The 21207-nt window shown below is 43.8% G+C and overlaps 1 protein-coding gene across 6 annotated transcripts in view; it reads left to right on the forward strand.

Annotated features, from left to right (window-relative positions):
* Positions 1-91: 91 nt before the first annotated feature.
* Positions 92-21207, forward strand: part of ankef1a (ankyrin repeat and EF-hand domain containing 1a) — a 31106-nt gene continuing 9990 nt past the window's right edge. For 2 of the 6 annotated variants that reach the window (XM_035617591.2, XM_035617593.2), the window contains exons 1-12: positions 92-1646; positions 2634-2837; positions 3292-3499; positions 4424-4585; positions 8148-8347; positions 8542-8691; positions 8951-9074; positions 9380-10193; positions 10536-10762; positions 10964-11115; positions 13884-14036; positions 14408-14580. In XM_035617591.2, the coding sequence (XP_035473484.1) occupies positions 2793-2837; positions 3292-3499; positions 4424-4585; positions 8148-8347; positions 8542-8691; positions 8951-9074; positions 9380-10193; positions 10536-10762; positions 10964-11115; positions 13884-14036; positions 14408-14580 (2408 nt within the window). In that variant the 5' untranslated portion in view covers positions 92-1646; positions 2634-2792. Of the gene's footprint in view, positions 1647-2633; positions 2838-3291; positions 3500-4423; positions 4586-8147; positions 8348-8541; positions 8692-8950; positions 9075-9379; positions 10194-10535; positions 10763-10963; positions 11116-13883; positions 14037-14407; positions 15296-21207 lie in introns of those variants that run through there. The other 4 variants (XM_035617592.2, XM_035617594.2, XM_035617595.2 and 1 more) reach the window with 4 other exon arrangements.

The raw sequence follows: 21207 nt of genomic DNA on the forward strand, positions 1-21207 counted from the left end.
GCAGGTATGTGCTAGATTTTTCACACTGTTTCGGGCCTTCGTGGGACTTCACTTATTTAATCTGGCACTTTTTTGGCTTTCACGAGTACACACAGCTGGGTTAACTTTTGTTCCTGGCTCCTACTTAAACCCCTCTCAATCTCTTTCTCATGACTTGAGCGGGTTATTTTTAGGCGAGGACCTTAGAGGTTGCAGAGCGTTTCATATGCTGCACTGCAGTGACACCCTGTGTTCAGTATTATTACCCACCCTCTATTCTAGCCAAAGGGTTCTGCTGCTGATCCTTGAAGACTTGGGACGGGTCGCTCAAAGGAAAGAGTATCACTCGTCCTCCTTGCTTTGCGCATTCATTACTTCTCAATTTAAATTTCAGGTATCTTTTTAAGCCTCTCTGCACTCAGTACCCATTCCACTGTCACTCACAGGAACAAAGTCATCCCCAAGACCATGTAGGATGATCAACGCAGTGGCGGTCAAGGGCAATGAACCTGTAATTCTACCTGCAACTACTTCAGGATGTAAGGATGCATAAAAGACATGGGCTGCAGATGTATTTATAGTAGTTTTACATGGATCAGGATCAGCTTCCGTTTAGAAATTTGCCCTGAGTTATTCAAGAGTTAGGCCGGCATTACAGAAGCACACTGCCCCTCCACATATAACAAACTACAGTTTGCATTCAACCTTTAACAATTACCAGTCAATAACACACACAGAGATATTGCACATTCCACACTATAAAAGCTATGATGTTAGATAATGTATAAAACAGGTCATTTTAAAACTACACTTTAATGCCATCTCCTCAAATATCCCCTGGAGAGAGGATATAGGCAGCATATATCATCTGGGTTTTTTTAAGGAGAGGTTATTGAACTATGCAGTGATGCCATAACGAATGACAGATTCATTCGCTGGCCAGCAGAACAATAAGAACTCTGCTTTTATCCACTCCATCGCCCCCCTTCGCCTTTGGAAAATGTGCAGACTCTCACTGATTGGTAATCAAAAAATATTCCACATAATGAGGCCCTACTGCAACTGATTCAATTAAGACAAGCAGCTACTTTATGGAAAATAACAAGGGGTCCAAATGAAGCCTCATTGTGTTGTCACCATGATCAGATATACAACACAATTGGCTCTTCTCCGACAGCTGAAATGTGATGTTCAATGGACAGTGTGGCAGGTGTTAAGTAACCCCTTTAAATGTGTCATCATTCAGTTGATTTTATATTATTTGTTTGGTTGTTTTGGGTGGTTTTTTGGTTTGTTTGTTTGTTTTTATTTCACACACTGTGTTATTCAGTTTTTCACATCTTCCCTGGCTCTCAGTCGTATTTGTCATCGTGATTGTCATATTACCGAGCTCATTGCCAAGCACCTGAAAGCAGCACCACACACCGCCATAAAAAGTCCTTCCCGGGTTTTTTTTTGTTGTTTTTTTTAAATCGGCGTTCCGTTGCCATGGAACTGACTTTGTTTCCTCGTTCCCGGTGTGGCCTCGTCCAAGAGTGAACGGTTGTGCTTTACTGATAAAGTCAAGACTCGGGAAATAACCGTGACCCGTCCTCGGCGTCCAGGGGGACGGGGGGCGCGGACGACGCGACGCGGTCGGGGTTCCTGAAGGTTTTCTCCCCAGCGCGGTAAGGAGCGCGTGAACAAACACGGAAACCCAAGTTGTGCTAGCTAACATTACACCCTTCAAGTGGAGCTGGTGATACCTGCAGGCTGTATCCGTCCACGGGGACTTTAGTAAAGCTAACACGTTCAGGTTTATTTGTCTTGTTTCAAAAAAAAAAAAAGGGGGGGAAAGTGACATTTTGTGTGTTTATGACTTGTCTACGTCCTTTGGAGACCACGTGACGCGACCAGGTAGAGCTAGCTTACTGTCCTCGAGTGGAGCAGGAGACTTAACGAATTTCGGTTTCGAGTTTGTGACACAGAGGTCAGGCGATCATTTTAGTAATAAGGATAGATCCAAAATGGTACGATTTAAGCAGAGTGGTCACAATAATAACTCATAATAAAAAATCAGAAACAAAAAATAATCACATTTTAATACGTAATACATCTCAGTTTTTTATTTGCATATGGCCTCAATAAAAGTGATCTACGAGTTATTTTTAGTACCTCATATGTTTTTCCCAAGAATGAACCCCCTTTAACAGATGGACATCTATTTTTTGTGTTTGTCCATAAACTTGTTTTCTTAAACTTACCAATTCACCAATTCCTTACTGACATGGATACGATTTTGCTATCAACCAGAAAAAGCCCATTTGTTTGAAGACACTGTGGCGCGAGTGCTGGCTGCTGAAAGAGCTGGACTGAATCTTGGATGAAGAAGCTGAAGGAGTAGGAAGAGCATAGGAAAAGTGGGAAATAATTGCTTGGAACGATTGTGGGGGGGGGGACTTTTCGGCAACTGTGAGAGTTGTGAAAAAGATGAATGCAAGCCGGATTCATGTCCAAATCGAGCTGAACGTTTTGATGTGCAGTAGTCAAAATGAGAAATCAAAACAAAAATCAAAATCCAAAACATTCCATTGTGATGCTAATGTGATGTCATCCCCATTCATGCAATGATCAAAAGCACGCACACTCCTCTGATCTGTGATGTCATCGCATAGGACAAGGGAATCCTTCTCAGAATCCCATTTGAATCGTAGCAGACTCGGACGCGAGGCGCTGAGCTACTCGACCACGTTTGAAAAAATGCGAGACCGGGCCGAGACCACCACCCGGAGAGACGAGCACAATTCCTTGAGGAAGTCTTGCTCTTAGGCACAATGGCAGACTCGAAAGATGAAGTCAGGGATCAGCTGCAACTTGACGTAAGGGAGAATTTTGGACTGTATGAATGAGACTGTAATAATTAAGTTTATAGTAGAAAGGAAGCTATATTTACATCCTGGCATAATACGGGCTTAGTCAGACACAAGCACTGGAGCAATGGAGTCTATAGCTGAAAGTATGAATGATTGGATAAGAATTGAAAATGCATCAAAAGTGTGAAAATGTGTACATTTTGAATGTTCCTCTTAATTCATTCCAACGATGCAAAAAAAATAGTTATTAAAAGTTGTATACAAGCCAGAGTGCCCTAATTGAGCTGAACGTTTTGATGTTTGAATGAAGTTTATAGATTGAAATATGTGGAAGGAGAAGAGGGCTGAATTATTATTTTTTATAGAATAACATATGTTGCACAATTGCTTCCGCCCTCGGTCACCGGGATACGTGCAAGTCAGGAAGTCCAAGCTCCCATTTGTCATCCTTTTCCACCAGCCTCGGTCGGGCCCCGCGATGAGGGGCAGAGAAGCAGAGGGCCGCCTGCAGGTCCTCCAGATCTACCGCCTGCTGCAGTGTGTCCACGAAGGGGACAGGGTGCAGATAGAGAAGCTGGTGAACCTCGGGGTAGAGAACCTCATCAACCTCACCAAACCAGAAGACGGCGCGGGGGTGCTCCACATGGCAGTTTCAGACAACAGGCATGGTGATGGGCCTCTTGTTTTCTCTGTCAAATTATACAGTATATGCGCACATACATGTATAGTCTGGTCAATTAGATTATCTGATCTGGCAAACAAGCGGGGTATCAATTTGACGCTTCTCAAATTCAGTCAAATTCGGTTGTGGTCAGTAACAAAGCAGTTGCTTTATACAATCACTATGTTTGCAGAACACAAACACTGTGATTGTCTATATGAAGTTATAATGTTATTCAGAGCTGCAACAGTTAATCGAATTAAATTAATCACCAATTATTTTGATAATCGATTAATTGGTGCAAGTAGTTTTTATGGGGGGGAAAAGTCAAAATTCTCTGATTTCAGCTTTCTTAAATGTGAATATTTTCTGGTTCCTTTGCTCCTCTATCATAGTAAACTAAATATCTTTAGTGTGTGGACAAAACAAAACATCATCTCGGGGTTTTGGGGAACACGATTGACATTTTTAGCCATTTTATGAACCAAACAACTAATCGATTAATCGAGTAAAATAATCGACTAATATAATCGATAATGAAAATAATCGTTAGTTGCAGCCATAATGTTATTAAATTAATTGAGGAGTTTACCCCCCCCCCCCCCCCCCCCCCCCCCCCAGATGTGTTACAGATGTGAAGCAAATGTGATAGTAAAATAAAAGGATTTCCTTCCATTTTTTGAATACTGTATCTCGATACAAGTTCTACTTATGCGTCTGGTGTTGATGGGTGATGAGACTACAGTGCATTAGATCTTAAAGGGATGTAGCTAAACAAAATCCAATAAAGTCAACCCTGCCAAGTGTCATTGCATTTAAATTTAGTCTAAAGACTCAAGCGGTTCATAGAATGTCCTGTAAACCAAAGTGTGGTGTGTTCAAGTCCCTTCATTGTCATGACCATACGTCCACTCTCCCTGACTCCCCACAGACCTGGTCAGCTACCTCCTGTCTCGGGGAGCGGACCCAAACATCCAGGACAAGAAGGGCCGCACTCCCGTCATGTTGGCCGCCGAGCTGGGCAATGAAGCCATCTTGGTGCTGTTGGCGGAAAACAATGCCGACCTGAGGCTCCAAGATGCTCAGGGGAAAGGTGAGCAGCGGGAGGCCTCGTCATTTGCCGTGTATGCATGTGCCGATGGAGATACTCGGGGAGAGCAGACTACTATAGTCTCGTTAAGCCTGAGATACTGGGATACACTCATGACAAGAGGAATAAATAGGACATTGCTTAGATAATGGAAAAGGATGGGAGTGAAAGAAATTAAACTATATGTTAGTTGATATGTACAGAAAACAGCAGTTACATGACGAGGTACAGCAGAAGTAGTAGAGAAGAGTTTTTGGCTAGATAAATATACGGTTCAAGTATACAGTCTGCCTTTTATTGGAGTAATGGGTTAACTTGCTGTTACCCAGCTTTTTTAGGCACAAGGGACACAACATGAAAACAGATGTTTTATGGACAAATACAATAATTAATTTTTTAAGGAACTTGAAAAATATCATCTGGAAGCAGGAACGAGGTTTGATCACAGTCCAATCACTCTCCACACGTCCTGCTCGGCGTGTACACAAAAAGCACTACATGAAAGGTCGGACACACGGTACAGGGGGCTTCGCCTCTGGCTGTAACAACTCCAAACAAAGAGGAAGTTTGCGTTTAGAGAGCAATTCATCTTTAGTTGACAGCTCACCAGTTGGCATAAAGTAGAGCAGGAAGATCATTACATGGAGCTGAATGCTCCGAGTTGAGATTTGTTGTACTTTCACTTCTGTACGCAGCGTCAAAAGTTAATTCCCCGGCTCCGCTGGCATAAGATTTAAGATTAAGACAATTTTAATAATCAGAGTTTGTGGTTGTCATATAAAAAAAAATTACAAGTATATTGGTCCAACGTCCTCAAATTTCCTTAAAAATATATTTTTATTTGAAAGGTAATTTATAGACTACCTGATGACTGAGAGGCGTGTAACCTGGCCACCTCTGTGTGCGGGGCAGCCATATCTCTACCTTCTATAGCTGTCAAATTGAACCTGAAGATTCTGATTCACATTAGACAACTGACCCTTATTTATATTTTTTATTATTATTTGATCTTTGTTCTTGCAATGTGTGTGCTTAGTAAGCTATATGGCAGTAATCATGAAAGGTATTAGAACAGCTCTGCCACTAATGTATTCTCATGTGAGCTTGTCGAGTGTCGATTTCTCAAATAGAGGCGTTTGACCGTCGGGTTTCGGCCTGATTGCACATCCTTGTCTCACAGCTCATGAAAATGCATGGTGCACCTGTTTTAAGATATTGATGAGGAGGCGGTTTCCCAGACAACTCCAATCGGAGAGCCGTAAAGAGCCCTCTTCTTCAGGACCCTTTTAAACCAATTATGATAATTACCCCCAATTACAGTGTGTCCGGGCACTCGATCACCGCCAAATGGCACTCCTGTGAAGGAGCGAGCGAATGAGAGTGTGAGAAAGAGGAAGAGAGAGCAGCAGAAAAGTATTTGCGTGTGTGCTTATGTGCCCAAATGCATGTTTTTATATAATGCACCTCATGCTGTATGTGTGTAAATGGTTGTTTCTGCATGTGTGTGTGTGTGTGTGTGTGTGTGTGTGTGTGTGTGTGTGTGTGTGTGTGTGTGTGTGTGTGTGTGTGTGTGTGTGTGTGTGTGTGTGTGTGTGTGTGTGTGTGTGTGTGTGTGTGTGTGTGTGTGTGTGTGTGTGTGTGTGTGTGTGTGTGTGTGTGTGTGTGTGTGTGTGTGTGTGTGTGTGTGTGTGTGTGTGTGTGTGTGTGTGCGTGCGTGTGCGTGTGGGCGTGTGTGTGCCAGCCAGGGCGTGTGGGTATATATAATTACAGATTAACCCCCTCATGGTGATCCTCTCCTGTGTAACATGCTGAGTAACCTGATATCCTCCTGCTCTCTCAGAGGACCGCCTTGGGTCCAGTCTCAACACTCCGAGCCGTCTCCCCTGTCGGTGTCAGAAGTCACACTCTAGCTTTAGTGTTATCCCTTGTGTGCGCTTGAACATCGGAGTGACACTTCTGACACCAATTTGATTTACACAACACAATTTACTGCGGGTCGGTGGGCAAACAGGGAAAAAAAAGCATTACTTGTCCCTTCCTCGGTGCCACAGAGTAACCCCCTAATAGTCGTGCGCGGTTGAAAGATCAGAACGCTGTTGTGGTGGGTGGCTTCAGAGTGAATTATATGTGTAACTGTGTGAGCAGGAAACTCCTGGCCGTGAAACTTAGCCGCATAATTAAAGATTTAAAAGAACCAGCCGCAGATTCCCCGACATGAACACACATGGGCTTATTGTTGTGTTCAACTCTGGCACTTCAGCCCCAGAACCAGACTGTCCAATGCCAGTGAGATGATTCACGAGATCAGTGCCAATGGGGGTTCATTGGCACAGTCATTGCCTGTATACTAATCGCGCATTCAGTATGCTGGTCCGCAAATGACACACGTAGACGCGCCTACATATATACACACACCGAAGACAAGGGTCAGATATTAACGGCTAACCTGCTCCGGAGGACGTTAAGGTGGAGATAACAGATCAAAACCTGCCAAGGCCCAACCGCTGACCAATCAGATCACTGCAAAACCAGAGTCATCATTCTACAGGATCCTGACCGTTTACAGTAAATGGACTATATTTATATAGCACTTTTCTCGTCTTATTGATCACTCAAAGCGCTTTACAGGACAAGTCACACTTCACCCATCAACACACCGCTGCTATTTACAGAGTTTCTGTCACATTCGGCTGTCAGAGGCAATTAGGGTTAAGTGTCTTGCCCGGGGAAACAGCGGCATGCGGACTGGGGGAAGCTGGGATCCAACCGCAAACCTTTGGGTTAGTGGATGGCCGACTACCTCCTGAGCCATGGCCATAAATAACTGAAGTTAAAGATATTTATAGATGGGTGGAATAAGTATTGCAGACTTTTAATGTGTCCACTCTTCTAATCTTCTCACTTTTCTTATCACACTTAATATTTACATTATAGCTTTGTTTGAATTCAACAAAGATTACTTTATTCTGACTGAATTTAAATATCAAAACTTATGTTTGAGGGATTTTTATTTATGGTATTTCATGGTAGTCACATGATTCAATGTCACTTATGTAGTAACCAAATTCACCTGCAAGTATCAGCAGTTACTCTCATGTTAAGAACTTTATTCATTTATCTGACGATGTTGCTTTTAATTAGGAGTCTGCCACATTATAGCCTTTAGTCTACAGTATAGGCTCGTAGCCTGGTAGGTAAACCCAGGGTTAACTGAGACGGACCAATGTTCTGTGAAGCCAGAAAATGAAGACACATCCTGTGTTTATTGAATTTGCTTGGTACGACAGGTACCTGGTGACAGTGAGACCTGCAACAGCATGCAGCATAAAAACTGATCGCCTGCCTCCTCTTGTCTTCCATCTTTATTCTGGTCTGACCCAAATTATTATTAGAATCATCATGTCTAAAGTAGATATTGTTTTGTGGCATTTTGCGTTTATTTAACAGTAGATAGCTCCGACAAACAGGAAACAAGGGAAGAAACACAATGGTATGACCGAGAATATGAACTGTGCAAATGCATTCATAGTATTTAGTCACTCTGTTTCATCAACTCTCATTTTAGGTGTTCTGTTCTACCTGATTTACCCCACCAAGTGCCACACCCGCTGCCTGCAGCTGGCGCTGGAGTGCCGGGCGGAAGTCAACAACGTGTCGGCGCAGGGGACGCATGTCTTCCAGATCATGTGTGAAAGAGCTCACGACTGCACCCACCTCTGCCTCATCATGCTGAATGCTGGGACAGACCCCAACGCAACGAACCAGGTTGTTGGTTAGATAGTGGTGATAAGAATGTGGAATTATGGGAACTGTATTCTGAAGACATGTAAGAAACTGAAATCTTACCGTTTGAGTACACAACGTGCTGCGATATGTTTTTGAGACTAAAATAAGACGAAGACGGACTCCCTCTCCTCTACTCTTAATTCCTCACCTCATCTTTCCTCTCCTCTCCTCAGGAGACAGGCATCACAGCGTTGATGGAGGCAGCCAAGGCGGGCTCCCTGCAGCTTGTGAGAGCCATTCTCAAGGAAGGGGGAGACCCCAACGCCCTGGACCGGAAACGCTTCAGTGCAGTGCACTATGCCGCAATCGGGGGCGTTTTTGAGGTGCTATGTCTGCTTCGATTGCTGACCTCACTTTGCTTTTTTTATTTTTTATTAATGAACTGCTATTGTAAAGAACAGTCTAGTAAGAAACGTTTGGATATGAAGACACAAAAATGTCTTGTATATTCCACCTTTAAATATCCAATATTTCCAAATGATCCAGTTTTTCTTTGAATGTCTTACTTTGTAAATTCAGTTACGTTCGGTGCAGATTAAGTATTTTGTCGTCTGTCTCTCTGTGGTGTTCTCTGCCTCCCAGGTGATTAAAGTGCTGTCTGCATACTCAGCAAACATGGACGCGATTAACATGGACGACTGCACACCCCTACACTACGCTGCTGCCATAGGCAACGTCAACTTCTGCAAGTTCCTGGCACAGCGAGGTGATGTCAATGAATGAATCTCAGCTCTTTTTCTTTTTTTTTTCAAAGATAAGGCAAAGCATAGCTCTATGATCACCACTTCTAATGCCCAAAGGATTGGCATCACGGCATCAACTCAGTCCAAATAATGGTCTCTTTATGTATTTGTATGTTGTCGGCTTATAGATCTGTTGTGATACAAGTAGAGCCGGTGAATTAGGTTCAATGAAATTGCACAATATGCCACTGCAAGCACATTCACCGAATAAGACAAGGTCATTCAACCTTGTGTTTATATGTTTCATGAAACGGTGCTCTGTGTCCAGGTTGTAACCCAAAGTACAAGAACCTGGAAGGTTTTCTGCCACGTCAGATCGCCAAAGACGCTGGTCACAAGGCAGCAGCCAAGGAGCTGAGGAAATCTGAGAAGCAACATGGGAAAGGCAAATCTGCCGACTTCGGTCACATGTCAGTTCCCTGGGCCCTGGCCCTCCACGACTGGTCTGACGAGTATCAGACTGAGCTACGGAAAGCCTTTGGGAGCGAATCAGAGACTGTCACCACAGAGGTGTTTATTTCGGTGTTGGAGTATCTAAAAGCTCCGGCAGATGTGGACAAACTCGCAAAAGTCATTTTAGCACATGACAGGGAAAAATTGGGGTGCATCAACATTAATGAGTTCATCAAAGGGGTCAAGTACATCAAGAAACCATACCTCCTCTCCGCTTATTTGCCTAAAATCAAAAAGGAGAAGGGGGGTAAGGGAAAGAAGAAGGGTAAATTTGTCCTCCCAATGCCCATTTGCACCCTCACACCGGACCTCATGCCCCGGCGACAGGACGGAGGCCCGCCTCACCTAATGATCGAGACGTACAACAACTGCACAGACATCCGCCGATTCGACCGCGACCATCCACCGGAACATCCCATAATGAATGACACTGGGTGGTACATCGAGAAGCCAGAGAAGGTCTTCGCGAATGTCAACTACCTCGTGAAAAGCGGAGATCTGGAGTCTTTGGACCTGGCCTTCAGTCAGGGGGTTTCTGTGGATGTTCGAGATCGCTTTTATAAAACCCCGCTGATGGCGGCATCCTCCGGTGGCAACTATGAGGTGGCTCAATACCTCCTCAGCCGAGGGTGAGAAAAAAACTCATTTCACACTTTTTTTGCAATTCAGACACACTTTTTATTTGCATTCGTGTGAAACTGTTGAACAACAATGTGAATGTGAAGTTATGAGTCGTGATAGTAAGTTTGGTTTGATACCAGCGCTTCCAGACCGCTGTTACTGTATGCGTTGATATCACTGAGCATTGTTTTCCCATGAATCCCAGGTGCATGGGTAGGAACTTTAAATCCCACTAAACTTATAAAAAACTGCTGCATGGACATGTAACATTTTTATGAAACAAAAAAGGTTGAATATATATAAAAAGATGAATCTTTAAATCACACCGTGTGGTGACCTGTTCCCAACAGGGCAGATGTAAACGAATGTGACCAGTTCTTCTGGACGCCGCTCCACCACGCGGCCCACGCTGGCCAAGTGGAGCTTGTTGAACTTCTTTTGGAGGCTGGGGCCGCCATCGATGCTCCAACGCTCAGCGGAGGCACGCCCCTGATGAGGGCCATCCAGAGCTCTCAACTCCCCTGTGTGGACTTCCTCATTAAGGCTGGAGCCAATGTTAATGCGGAGAACAAGAAAGGTCTGACCTTACATCTGAAATATATCACAGTTCATTTGAAAAACAATGATGCTGAAATCAATTTCAAACATGTGTTATTGCTGGTAACAGATTAATACAAATACAGATATACAGCATTTATCATAGCAAATTGTTCATCTTTCATGGATAGCACTGTGGCTTCTGCTGTTTGACTGACTGCACTTCAATTTTTTTTTCCAGAACAACATTGCCTCGACATTGCGATCGCTTTTGCAGACCCCAGGGTACTGGAGTCAGTCCAAATCAAGATGGATTCTCAGCCTAAACCAAGGGGGGAGACATCGAAGGGAAAGGGGGGCAAAACACAAAAACCTAAATCCGCTAAAGAGAAGGTACCCTAGAAACTCCCTTAAAACCTCTTTACCAGCCGGCTACAAGCATATTAAAATCATGTGACTTCAAACTCTTCCAGTTTTCTCTGTTTGTGCATTGTACGTACGAAAAATGGAAGTTGCCTTGTGTTTTTTTTTTATTCACTGTCCACATTTCATGTACACTGATCAGCCATAACGTTACGACCACTCACAGGTGAAGGAATTAACATTGATAATGTCGTTACATGGCACCTATCAGTGGGTGGGATCTGTTAGGTAGCGAGTTTTGCAAACTGCCATTTTGAATCCTCGGGTTTAGCATCTTGACCAGCGCCATTTTTGGTCTTGGAAACCGGACGTAGGAGCAGGAGGTGGGTCTGACTGAGTGCTTGTCCACTGCGCGCCCACCTACCCCTGCAACCGTGCACCCATTGGATGGAGCTAACGGTCAGTCATGCTGTATGGGCTACTTGCACAACCATGTCCGGGTTCTACTTAGTACTGCTCAATTGTTTCCGGTCCGGTTCAATAATGGCACTGTTTCGTTAGCTGATCGGTAACGAAGTGTCTGCTGCAGACATTCGTGTGAGAGGTGACGAAGAAATGATTTACCCCCAAAAAGTGACTATATCAGGCCAGATTATGTATTGAAAAATGTGTCATTAGGTTCTAGTTACATTACTTGATTACATCTTTCTTCGTCTTTAAAATATGGCAGTTTTATGATGTTTAAAAAAAAAAAATGATAATGCTATTGACATAGATGTGGAGGGAATCCAGCCAGCTCTGTCTGTCCGATTTAGAGGTCACTACTCATTTTCCTGTAGACGTTAATAACAGCATCTGTTTGTAATTTAATGTCTACTGCATGTTCTACAGTATAACAAATATATATTACTGTAACCCCTAACCCTTTTTAATTTTGAGATTTAACCCAGATGTTTTCAGATGAGATTACATTATTTTTGTAATCCAATGGATTATGTTATTTTACTGATTACAAAAATTGCCATGCAATTTGAATCCAGTAACCGGTTACATTTCAAAGTAATCTGACAACCTTGACTACTCAATATTAGGCAGGTGGTCTTGATGATGATGATGATGTTATGGCCGATCGGTGTATGTCGATTTTTCTAGCTACACACTTTTAGTCCACCCCCCTGTGAACTGTGGCCTCCTTTTTTTCCAGCAAGAGAAACTCAAGCCTGTAAAGAGATCTGGTGACTGTAAGACACCAACTTGTAAGCAAATCAGACCAGATGTGTTGTGTTACAACTAGACCACGCTGGAGCTTGTATTTTGCATTTTCTATAGCCAGGCCACCATCTGACAAAAAACGTATTGATTTTGCCATTATGGCTCTGAAGGTAGCAGGTGGTGCTGTGGCACAAATTCATCGGGGACGTTCATAGCTCAATATCGTTCGCAAGCAGCAGTTTTAGGGGGCAAGAAAGAGTCAACCCAGCAGAATAAATTGCACATAGCTATAAAATGGAGCCGTCTAGCCTCCAGGCATTTATAGAAAGCACAGGGAGGAGAGTGCCCCTGTTTACTGCTAATCCCAAACTGGTTGCAATAAATGACAATATTCCACCACAGAACTACAGGGATTCGCTCATTGATATAAGAAAGTAATATGCCCGTCAAACGTCCATCCACTCGGACTCATTAGCCACCCTCAAGTCAAAGTACACGCTTCTCATTGAACGTGAGACCGACTCATGACTTTGAACCTGTTACCCTGAGATAATAAAGACACAAAAACAAGCAGGGGATCTCCGTAAGATCTGTCTCATAAAAATCCAACTTGGTGTTTGTAGAAATTACTGGTATTGATCACATTCGCTTAACTTGTAAGCAATAGACTTTAGAATAACAAAAAGAAGTTTATTAATGCATGGAAAGGTTTAAGTTTATATTATATGGAAAAATGTGACTTGGACTTGCAAATTGTCTGGAGTTTTGTGATTGACACCGTATTAAATGTGATCAAGAAATCAATCAGTTCGATGTTCTACAGCGTTAAGACCTCCTCACTGGAAACATAATAGAGCAACACGGAGTAAGTATATACCTGTACTGTTTCTGAAACGAAACTGGATCTATATATAATATCAATATCCGATAATGTTATGCTAATTCCAGAGACACAACACAGGACTTAGCCCATATACAAGAGGGAGTCACAGCTTCTGCAATTTAAAATGCAGACGCAAACATCTGGATATTTACAGCATCTACCGACAAAAAGTATCAGCGGTTGACAGATAAACTCCTGTGTAGCTGCTTCATATCTGGAATTTGAAACATTCCAAGTGTAATTGGTTAGTACTGTGACCCAACTTCATCTCATTTCTTTTTTTTAGAGAAGGAATAGGGGGGTCCTAACAAGATTCAGCTTGTCTCCAAAGTAAAAAAAGAACGCACCACATTTCTGTTTCTTAGTGACTGTTTCTGCAGACTATTGGCATTTACAGTAGCCCTACGTGTCTGATGGTCCAGTGTCTCAGACAGATTAATGTTTTTTTCCCCCGTTCATTTATTTTACCTTCAGCACTATCCTCCAAGCTTCTTGATTTGAATGTCGATGCTTCTACACTTGTGATCTTTACATTCTTGATGTCCCTTGAGATGAATGCAGGTAAACTCCTCCATCCATATTGAGTAACCCCCACCATCTCTCTCTCTGTGACTGACCTGAGTCTGACACTCACAGTGACATTTGCCCTTGTAGCAACTGCACAAAGCACTTGGATAAAACCCCGACATGTTGTCCCCTACAGGGCTTTGCAGCAGGAGGTGTGGTGCACGCGGAGTCGTCAACTGCAACAGCAGGGAGGACGTCTCAGAGGGATTCAAAGAGCGTCATCCTGCTTAACACCAGCATCACTACAGGGAAAACAAACAAGACGGATATCACCTTCGCGCCCAAATCGGTAGGCCTCACCACCATCAGAGTAGCATCCACCTACATGACACAATTTATTAAGTCTAACTGTAGTTGTCAATGTTTTGCTGATGTCATGAGAGTCACAGTCTAGTCCAAGCAAATGTGTTTTGGCCTTATTATTAACATTTATTACACAGCAAAGTCAAGTTTGCAAAGCTTATTTCCAATCCAGAAGAAAATGTGTGGATGTGGTAAATTCAGGTACAAATTTGCAGTTTTGCCTCATCGACAAATGTGCAGTGTATAAGAAAAGCAGTGGACAGTATTCCCACCAGTGCACGTGAGCTCAGTGCTGTATCCAACTCGCTGAGTAATTGCACAGAATTCTCTCTCATGCGACTTGTCCGTCCGCCTCAGGTTTGGGGGAAGCCGCCCACCACCAGCCAGCTGATGTCAAAGATAGAGAGACGGAAGAGGCTCCTCCTCTCCCCCGAGGTGGACTTCGACGACTTTGTGATGCCTTTCGGCCAGAACCTCCATCCAGAGGACGACGCAGCTGGAGCGCAAGGAAACCACAGACTAGACAGGAAGTAGGTTAGACGGAGAGAGACACCCAGACGTCTTGGACTCACACACTGTTACCTAAGCCAGTTGGCCAGTACCTGCAACCAACATGGACATTCGATCTAGTTTGGATTCATCGCAGTTTTTCACTACAGCTGCTTCAATCGACACAGTTGGACTTCATATGTTACCAAACCTCTCGTCATTTAGTATCAGTAATTTGAATACTTACAGTACATGTATAGTTTTATCAAGCTAACTTGGAGTCTTGGTGGAGTCAGCTTTTATTATGATGATCATATGATAAAGTCATCCAAATAATACAAATGTGAATAATCAATTGAAATTATTCATATTTCTTAGGTACACATCATACCTCACATGTATATCTACAATGCTCAGTAGGGACTGTTTTGTGTCTCTTGGCAACCGTCAAACACAGTAAAAACCCTATATATATATATTTATTAACAGACTGGAACACTGGTACTGAATATAAATATTGTATGCGTGAATACATAATCGGCGACCACTGTGTTTACGCTGCTTTCAGCCTGGTTCAAAGCCAGAACCCTTTTTTCTGTCTAAAATGATACGTCGGACATAAATCAATTTACACTTCTGTAAGAGAGTTTTAGTGTCACAGGTTGTGGGTGAAGCCGTGCACAGAGGTGAAACTACTGTAAGTTCACACTGCAGACAGGAAGTCGCTTACGATCCTGACTCTGCAGTGTCTGGGGCTGACATGAGACACATGAAGACTGTGGTAGAAGAGGCAGGAAGCTTTACCTGTCTACTTTCTGTCTGTCTTTTTTCTTTCCTCCTAGTGTATGAAACAAATGATCGACCACCCCTTTGTACACCGCTGAGACTCTATGACACAGCATGCTTTCCTTAATGCTTTGGTATTTCATTTCACCAGTGGTGGCCCCTCCATGTTTGAATATATATCAGTCTCTGCTCATCCAGCCAGACGCAGCTCCACATTGGAACCAGCACGTGGCGCTGTTTGGCCATCTTAGCAATGCAGGGGTTCAGTTGTTTACTAATGTGGGAGGACAGAAAATTTGGTCCCCCTGTTATCAAAATGGCAGCCGCGCATGTTTACCGCTCGCATATTAGTCACTCTTGCGGCTTTCAATCTTGCATTAGTGATTGACGCTAACCTGCCTGTTCTATCTTCTGGAGTGATGGTGAAGCATGCTTGTGCATGTTCTAGTTGTTGCATGTGCATATGAGGCAATTATCTGAGAACAGCATTGCTTTCTGTGTTTAATGTTTCACTGATGCACACTCCCATCATCACCACCACCATGGCCAGATAAAATTAGATTGCAGTGTCCTCAAGGTCCATGGGGACTCGGTTATATAATAAGATATATCGGCAGGCGGGGTGTAGCATCTTCGAGGTCCTTGATACAGGGCCTATGTTTAAATATACATACTGTACTCACAATAGCATTGATGACAAGGATGTGAGAGGAGAAAGAGATTGTGGATGAGAGCGATGACAGCGAGGCAGAGGACGAGGAGAGGGGAATGACAGCAGAGAGAGGAGAGACAGGAACAGGGAGCCAGAGACTTTGTGTGATGATACACAAGAAGAGAAGCGGAGACAGTAAGCGAATAACAGCCCTGAGAGCCCCGGCAGAGCCATTCGGGGGGGGGGGGGGGGCGTCGACTTACAGCAAGGGGAAAGGGAAGGCGAAGGGACATGATGATAGGAGGGAAGAGGTGGAGACTGGGGGGTGGTGGGGTTGGAGGATGAGTAGAGGATGGGGAGGGGGCACGACAGAGGAATGAGAGGGGGATGCTGTGGGAGTGGGCGGGAGGAGAAGACAAGGGCTTTTCTCGCACAATCAGTGGGCGCACAGGTTAGAGGGAGTAAACAGAGGCTGCTGGCTCTGACTGTTGGCCGTGACGCAGTGTGTCTGTCAGGGCGTGGGCTCGGGCTTATATGGTCATGCAGTATGTGTGTGTGCGTGTGTGTGTCTGTGTGTGGGGTTTGGTGTAAAAGATGATGAGGAGATATCTGTGGCTGCTTTTACATATTGGAATCCTGGTTTTATTCAGGATGTGTCATTTAATGATCTACAACAAATTAGATTTCCCTGTGTGAATACAATGTTTGTGAATGTGTGTGTGTGTGTGTATGTTATATCTCTCTGCATGTGTATGAATTTTTTGTTATTCCAGCTCTACTTGGAATGAGAAATTAGGAAAACATTTCTGTTCTTGTAATATTTGTTTGTGGGAGTGCAGGTGTGTTGTTGTTTTCTCCTCTTCCTCTCCAACCCCCCCTCCCCTCTGCTGAGTATCAGTCTGAGCTCAGATCAGTGTGTGTTGCTGCCAGCAGCACTGCAGTCTTCCAACTCTGGACCTGCACCGCTTACTCAGCACTCGGGCCTCCAACCCTTGACTTCCCGAAAAACAACCCACTGGGACAGACACACGCACACACACACACACACACACACACACACACACACACAAGCACATGCGGATTATATTATCTCTGTATACCACATTATGGTTTGGTATTATTACTATCTGTTATGCCATTACTCGCATTTAATATGCATGCACAGTAACAGATGTGCTCACACATGCGTGTAATCCAATAATTGCGCACTTTATGCGAGCAAACATACACAGAGTGACACTGTAGACTTTGGTTGAGATACACACAGATGCACTGTCGCTACTGACAAATTTTGCCTGAAGCAAAGAGAGAAAAACACATGATGTACACGGTTGATCAATGAACTTAGTAGCTTAAACTCTAATGTGGGTCGACATAATGCAAACATATGTATGTATGCATACAGTACAATGGCCATAATTAAAAATTTCGAAACTACAATATGTTTCCCAGGTGACCTAATTCTAAATACTACTGTGGGTTAATTGTGATTTATCACCTGGTCAGCTTTTTGCACTATTTGATTAGATACATTTAATTCAAGATATTAAAGGGGCAGCAAGCGATTTTTCTTAAGCAAGACATGTTTTGTAAAAAATCTGCAAATATTTCCTCACGTCCGTGAGCTGCGCCTAAAAAAATATCTGGGTTTTGGGCTCAGCCCTGGCTCTTTAAATCGAAAACAAAAAAGGTTTTGGCCTAGTGGTTAGCGCGCCGGACTCCCACACCCAAGGTCGCAGGTTAGCGGCCCGGCCAGAGCAGTGAAATCACAACAACAACAACAAAGAGTTCAAGCGTTCTCCAAAATAGCTTGCTGACCCTTTTAAATTACAAAATATGTCCATATCCTAAAAGGTGAAATGGCACAAACATTCAGAAAATCAGGTTTAAAGAAAATATCTTTGCTGTGATTTCTTGCTGAGACGGATTCAGCGCATCTCCGTTACCCGAAGAACCGATAACTGTAAACACAGTAGCAGCGGTGAAGAAACGCTGTGTCTAGTGAAACAATGGCCACTTTGTACAGATGCTTTGTAAATCCATTATTGATGAGGGAGTTGAGTTTCACACCAGCCTGACTGTACAGTATGTGAGACAAAAGGGCTGCATCATGTGTATGCATAGTTTAGTATGTGTGTGTAGGCATTTTTTTGTGTGTGTTTGTCTTTGAATGTTTATTACCTGTGCAGGATTACTCTGTGTGCGTGCGTGCGTGCGTGCGCGTGTGTGTTGCAGTGATTCATCATTCATTAGCGCTGCCTTGGCAGTGCCATAGATCTCTTTAGCTTTCCAAGCTATAGATTCCAATTTGCTGCAAGCCTGGGACTTTTATTGTGGAGGATATTGATTTGAATTTCATAGTGAGACCAATAATGCTGGGTGGTAAACAGAGGATCAGGTCTTGGCGCAGATAAACAGACTGGTTCCTGGGAAGGAGACCCGCAGCAGACACTATAAATATCCCGCTCGACGGATTACAGCTGCAGCTTTTTACTGACTGTACTTCCGCAATTTCAAAAGAGGAATTGTAAAAGATCAGTAAATGCGCCTGATGTGCACATTATCAAGTATGGAGTCACTAAATGTTCTGTGACAGAAAGGGAGTCAAACACAACAGTTTTGAGGATGTCAGGATCACCACAATCCATAATGTGACTTTAAAAGCATCATGAAAAATCTTAGGATACTGGACCTTTTCATGTTGTTATCCATTCTGGGTTTTATTCTACAGTAGGTTACATAAACTCCACTGTGCGTTTCTCAATCTGCCCACCTCTAACTATAGAAACAGGAGGTTCTCATGGGTGTTGCTGGCAGTGCCACTAGCCTGAAACCACAGTCTCAGTTTTACTTTGGCATTCAATGATATGATAATATGTGGAGAAACACAACTTGGATGGAAGCCCAGCTAACACAAACAGGGCTTTATGGAAGAGAACAACAAGTGTAACTTAATCGTTTTAAAATGTAGACAGTTCTAGACTTTATTTTTACCAAAGGAACAATAACTGGTGTCAGTTGTGAAGAATGCTCTCTTCCTCTCACCTAATAAGTGTTCGCTGGTTGTATTTACTTATCTATCTCATTTAAAAGACGCACTAAACAAGTTAAGTTTACATTCGCCACAATGCATCGCGTGTTTCCCCGAGGTCTGACAATTTGTTAAATGCATTTCCTCCCCGAGATTACGTTTGCAAAGCTGATGGAGAATCAGAATGGTGGACCCATTCTAGAAAACATATGTAGAGTTCAGCGACTCTATGTTTTGTTTTTGTGTCGTCTGTTTCATCAGTCTTATTCCAACACAAGTACGTCATTACGCCGCTGGAGTAACGAGAGAGTGAATATTTCCGCTTTCTTTTTCATGTGTCATTTGCTATAAACAAATCTAGAGAAAGATTTCTCAAATCTCATATAAAATTATTAGCAAGGATCAGTGACTGACAATGTTTTGAGACGCTCCTACAGGCCGCAGCGTGTCCACCCGTTGGAGAAAAGTTGAAAAGCGTCTCGTCCTGTGTCTTTGCATTTGGCTCCGTTCTATACTGCAGTATCATCTGCAGCCTCCCCAAACTGCCTCCTCAGTCCCTCAGAAAAAAAAGGAAAAGGGAGATGGGCTCTGTCTCTTTTTCCCCTCTCTCTCACTCACACACGCACACACACACACTCCCCATTGATTAAGGCCTCCTCAGTGGCCAATCGCTCAGCAGCGGTTGGACGCCCGTGCAAGGGGGACGTTTTAATCAAACTTCAACAAGCAAACACACTCATAAAATATGAATGTTATATAAGGAATTGTCAGCAGGGATTTCTGATAAGCACATAAATAATACAAATGCACATTATGTAAACGGACAGGGTGACGAGAGGAGAGAGCACGTTTTTAGAAATCCCCCTGCCAATCATGCATCTTCAGCACATGACTGAATGATCTTATTCAAATCTGTATCTTTCTCTCATATCAGCATTTATTTTTTTAATATAACAGCAAGTAGAGCTTGTTATAATGAATGCATTGTTTTAGAGAATATCCCTACATCCTTTTTCTCTCTGTGATGCATCTATCTCAGATATCAAGGGGCCTAATGAGGTTTTTTTTTGTCACTTGTGATTATGCTTCTCATTAACATTATTTCCCTCAAAGCGCTGCACATCACATTTACCATTCTCACTGTTTTCTCTCACTGCGTTCCCCTCGCCGCAAGGTAACAATGCCGCATCCAGTTCACGGCAGCCGGAAGGCGGGAAAAAATGCCAAGAGAAAAACAATTAAGCAGAGTTTTCATATACGTTCCCGATCGCGTACGCCTGTAAAGATGGAAAAGTGCTGCAGGGTATAGAGGAGAGTCGCAGTGGGTGAGGGTGTGTTCCCGGGCAGCCTGTGAAGGATAAAGAAGGAGGTAAAGTGAGCAGCATAGGAGACAGAGGAGGAGGGTGACTAAAAACGAGGACCTGCATGGGGGGTTATTGTAGGTCAAGAGACATGCTTCGTCTGGCCAAGTCAGACACAATAGAAGTGGCTCTGTACATGGGCGTGTGCAACAGAGAGGGAAGGAGAAGTGGCAAAGTGGTTTCATGTGAACAATTGGCCTGTTGTAGCAGGAAAAGAGGAGTCGGGCAGGGGAACCAGCTTTTTTGAAATGTACGTAGGATGGTTGGAAAAGTAAGAGGTGGCGGTGGTTTGGATGGGGGGCGTGCATCAGGAGGAAGGAGGAGTGGATGCAGAGCAGGGTGTTTTCCCAAAGCTGGGCAGCCACTGCAGAGCCTGTAGCTGAGATGGGGGTTTTTTTTGGTCAGAGTTTTGTTATGCTGCTGCTGCTGCACCACCGAATCGATGAGGGGAGAGGGGAGGAGAGGGGAGGGGGGAGGAGGGTCAGCCTGAGCACGGTTGTTTCACTGCAGTGGAAGATCTTTGTCCTCCCCCCACCCGCCTCACATTGATAGACTCCATCTCTCCCCCTTTCTCTGTCCCTCTCTTTCTCTCACACCGGAGTCTCATCTGTCAGTCTCTGCTTGACTCCCTGTCTCTCTCTGTCCTCGTCCTCCTTTGCCTCCGGGCGGGACTCTGCTTTCTGATACCTGGCGCCCCTCTGTCCAGAGCTAATCTGGCAACCTCTGGGTGAAGTTGTCCCAGAGTAGTCTTGTTGTTCGCGGGCGACGCACCCATACTTCACCTTATTAGCTGCGTCAGCGTCTGCCCCCCAGTAACTTAGCACAGTTGCACCAAACT

This window comes from Scophthalmus maximus, chromosome 18 (assembly GCF_022379125.1).
Source record: "Scophthalmus maximus strain ysfricsl-2021 chromosome 18, ASM2237912v1, whole genome shotgun sequence".
Taxonomy (NCBI): domain Eukaryota; kingdom Metazoa; phylum Chordata; class Actinopteri; order Pleuronectiformes; family Scophthalmidae; genus Scophthalmus; species Scophthalmus maximus.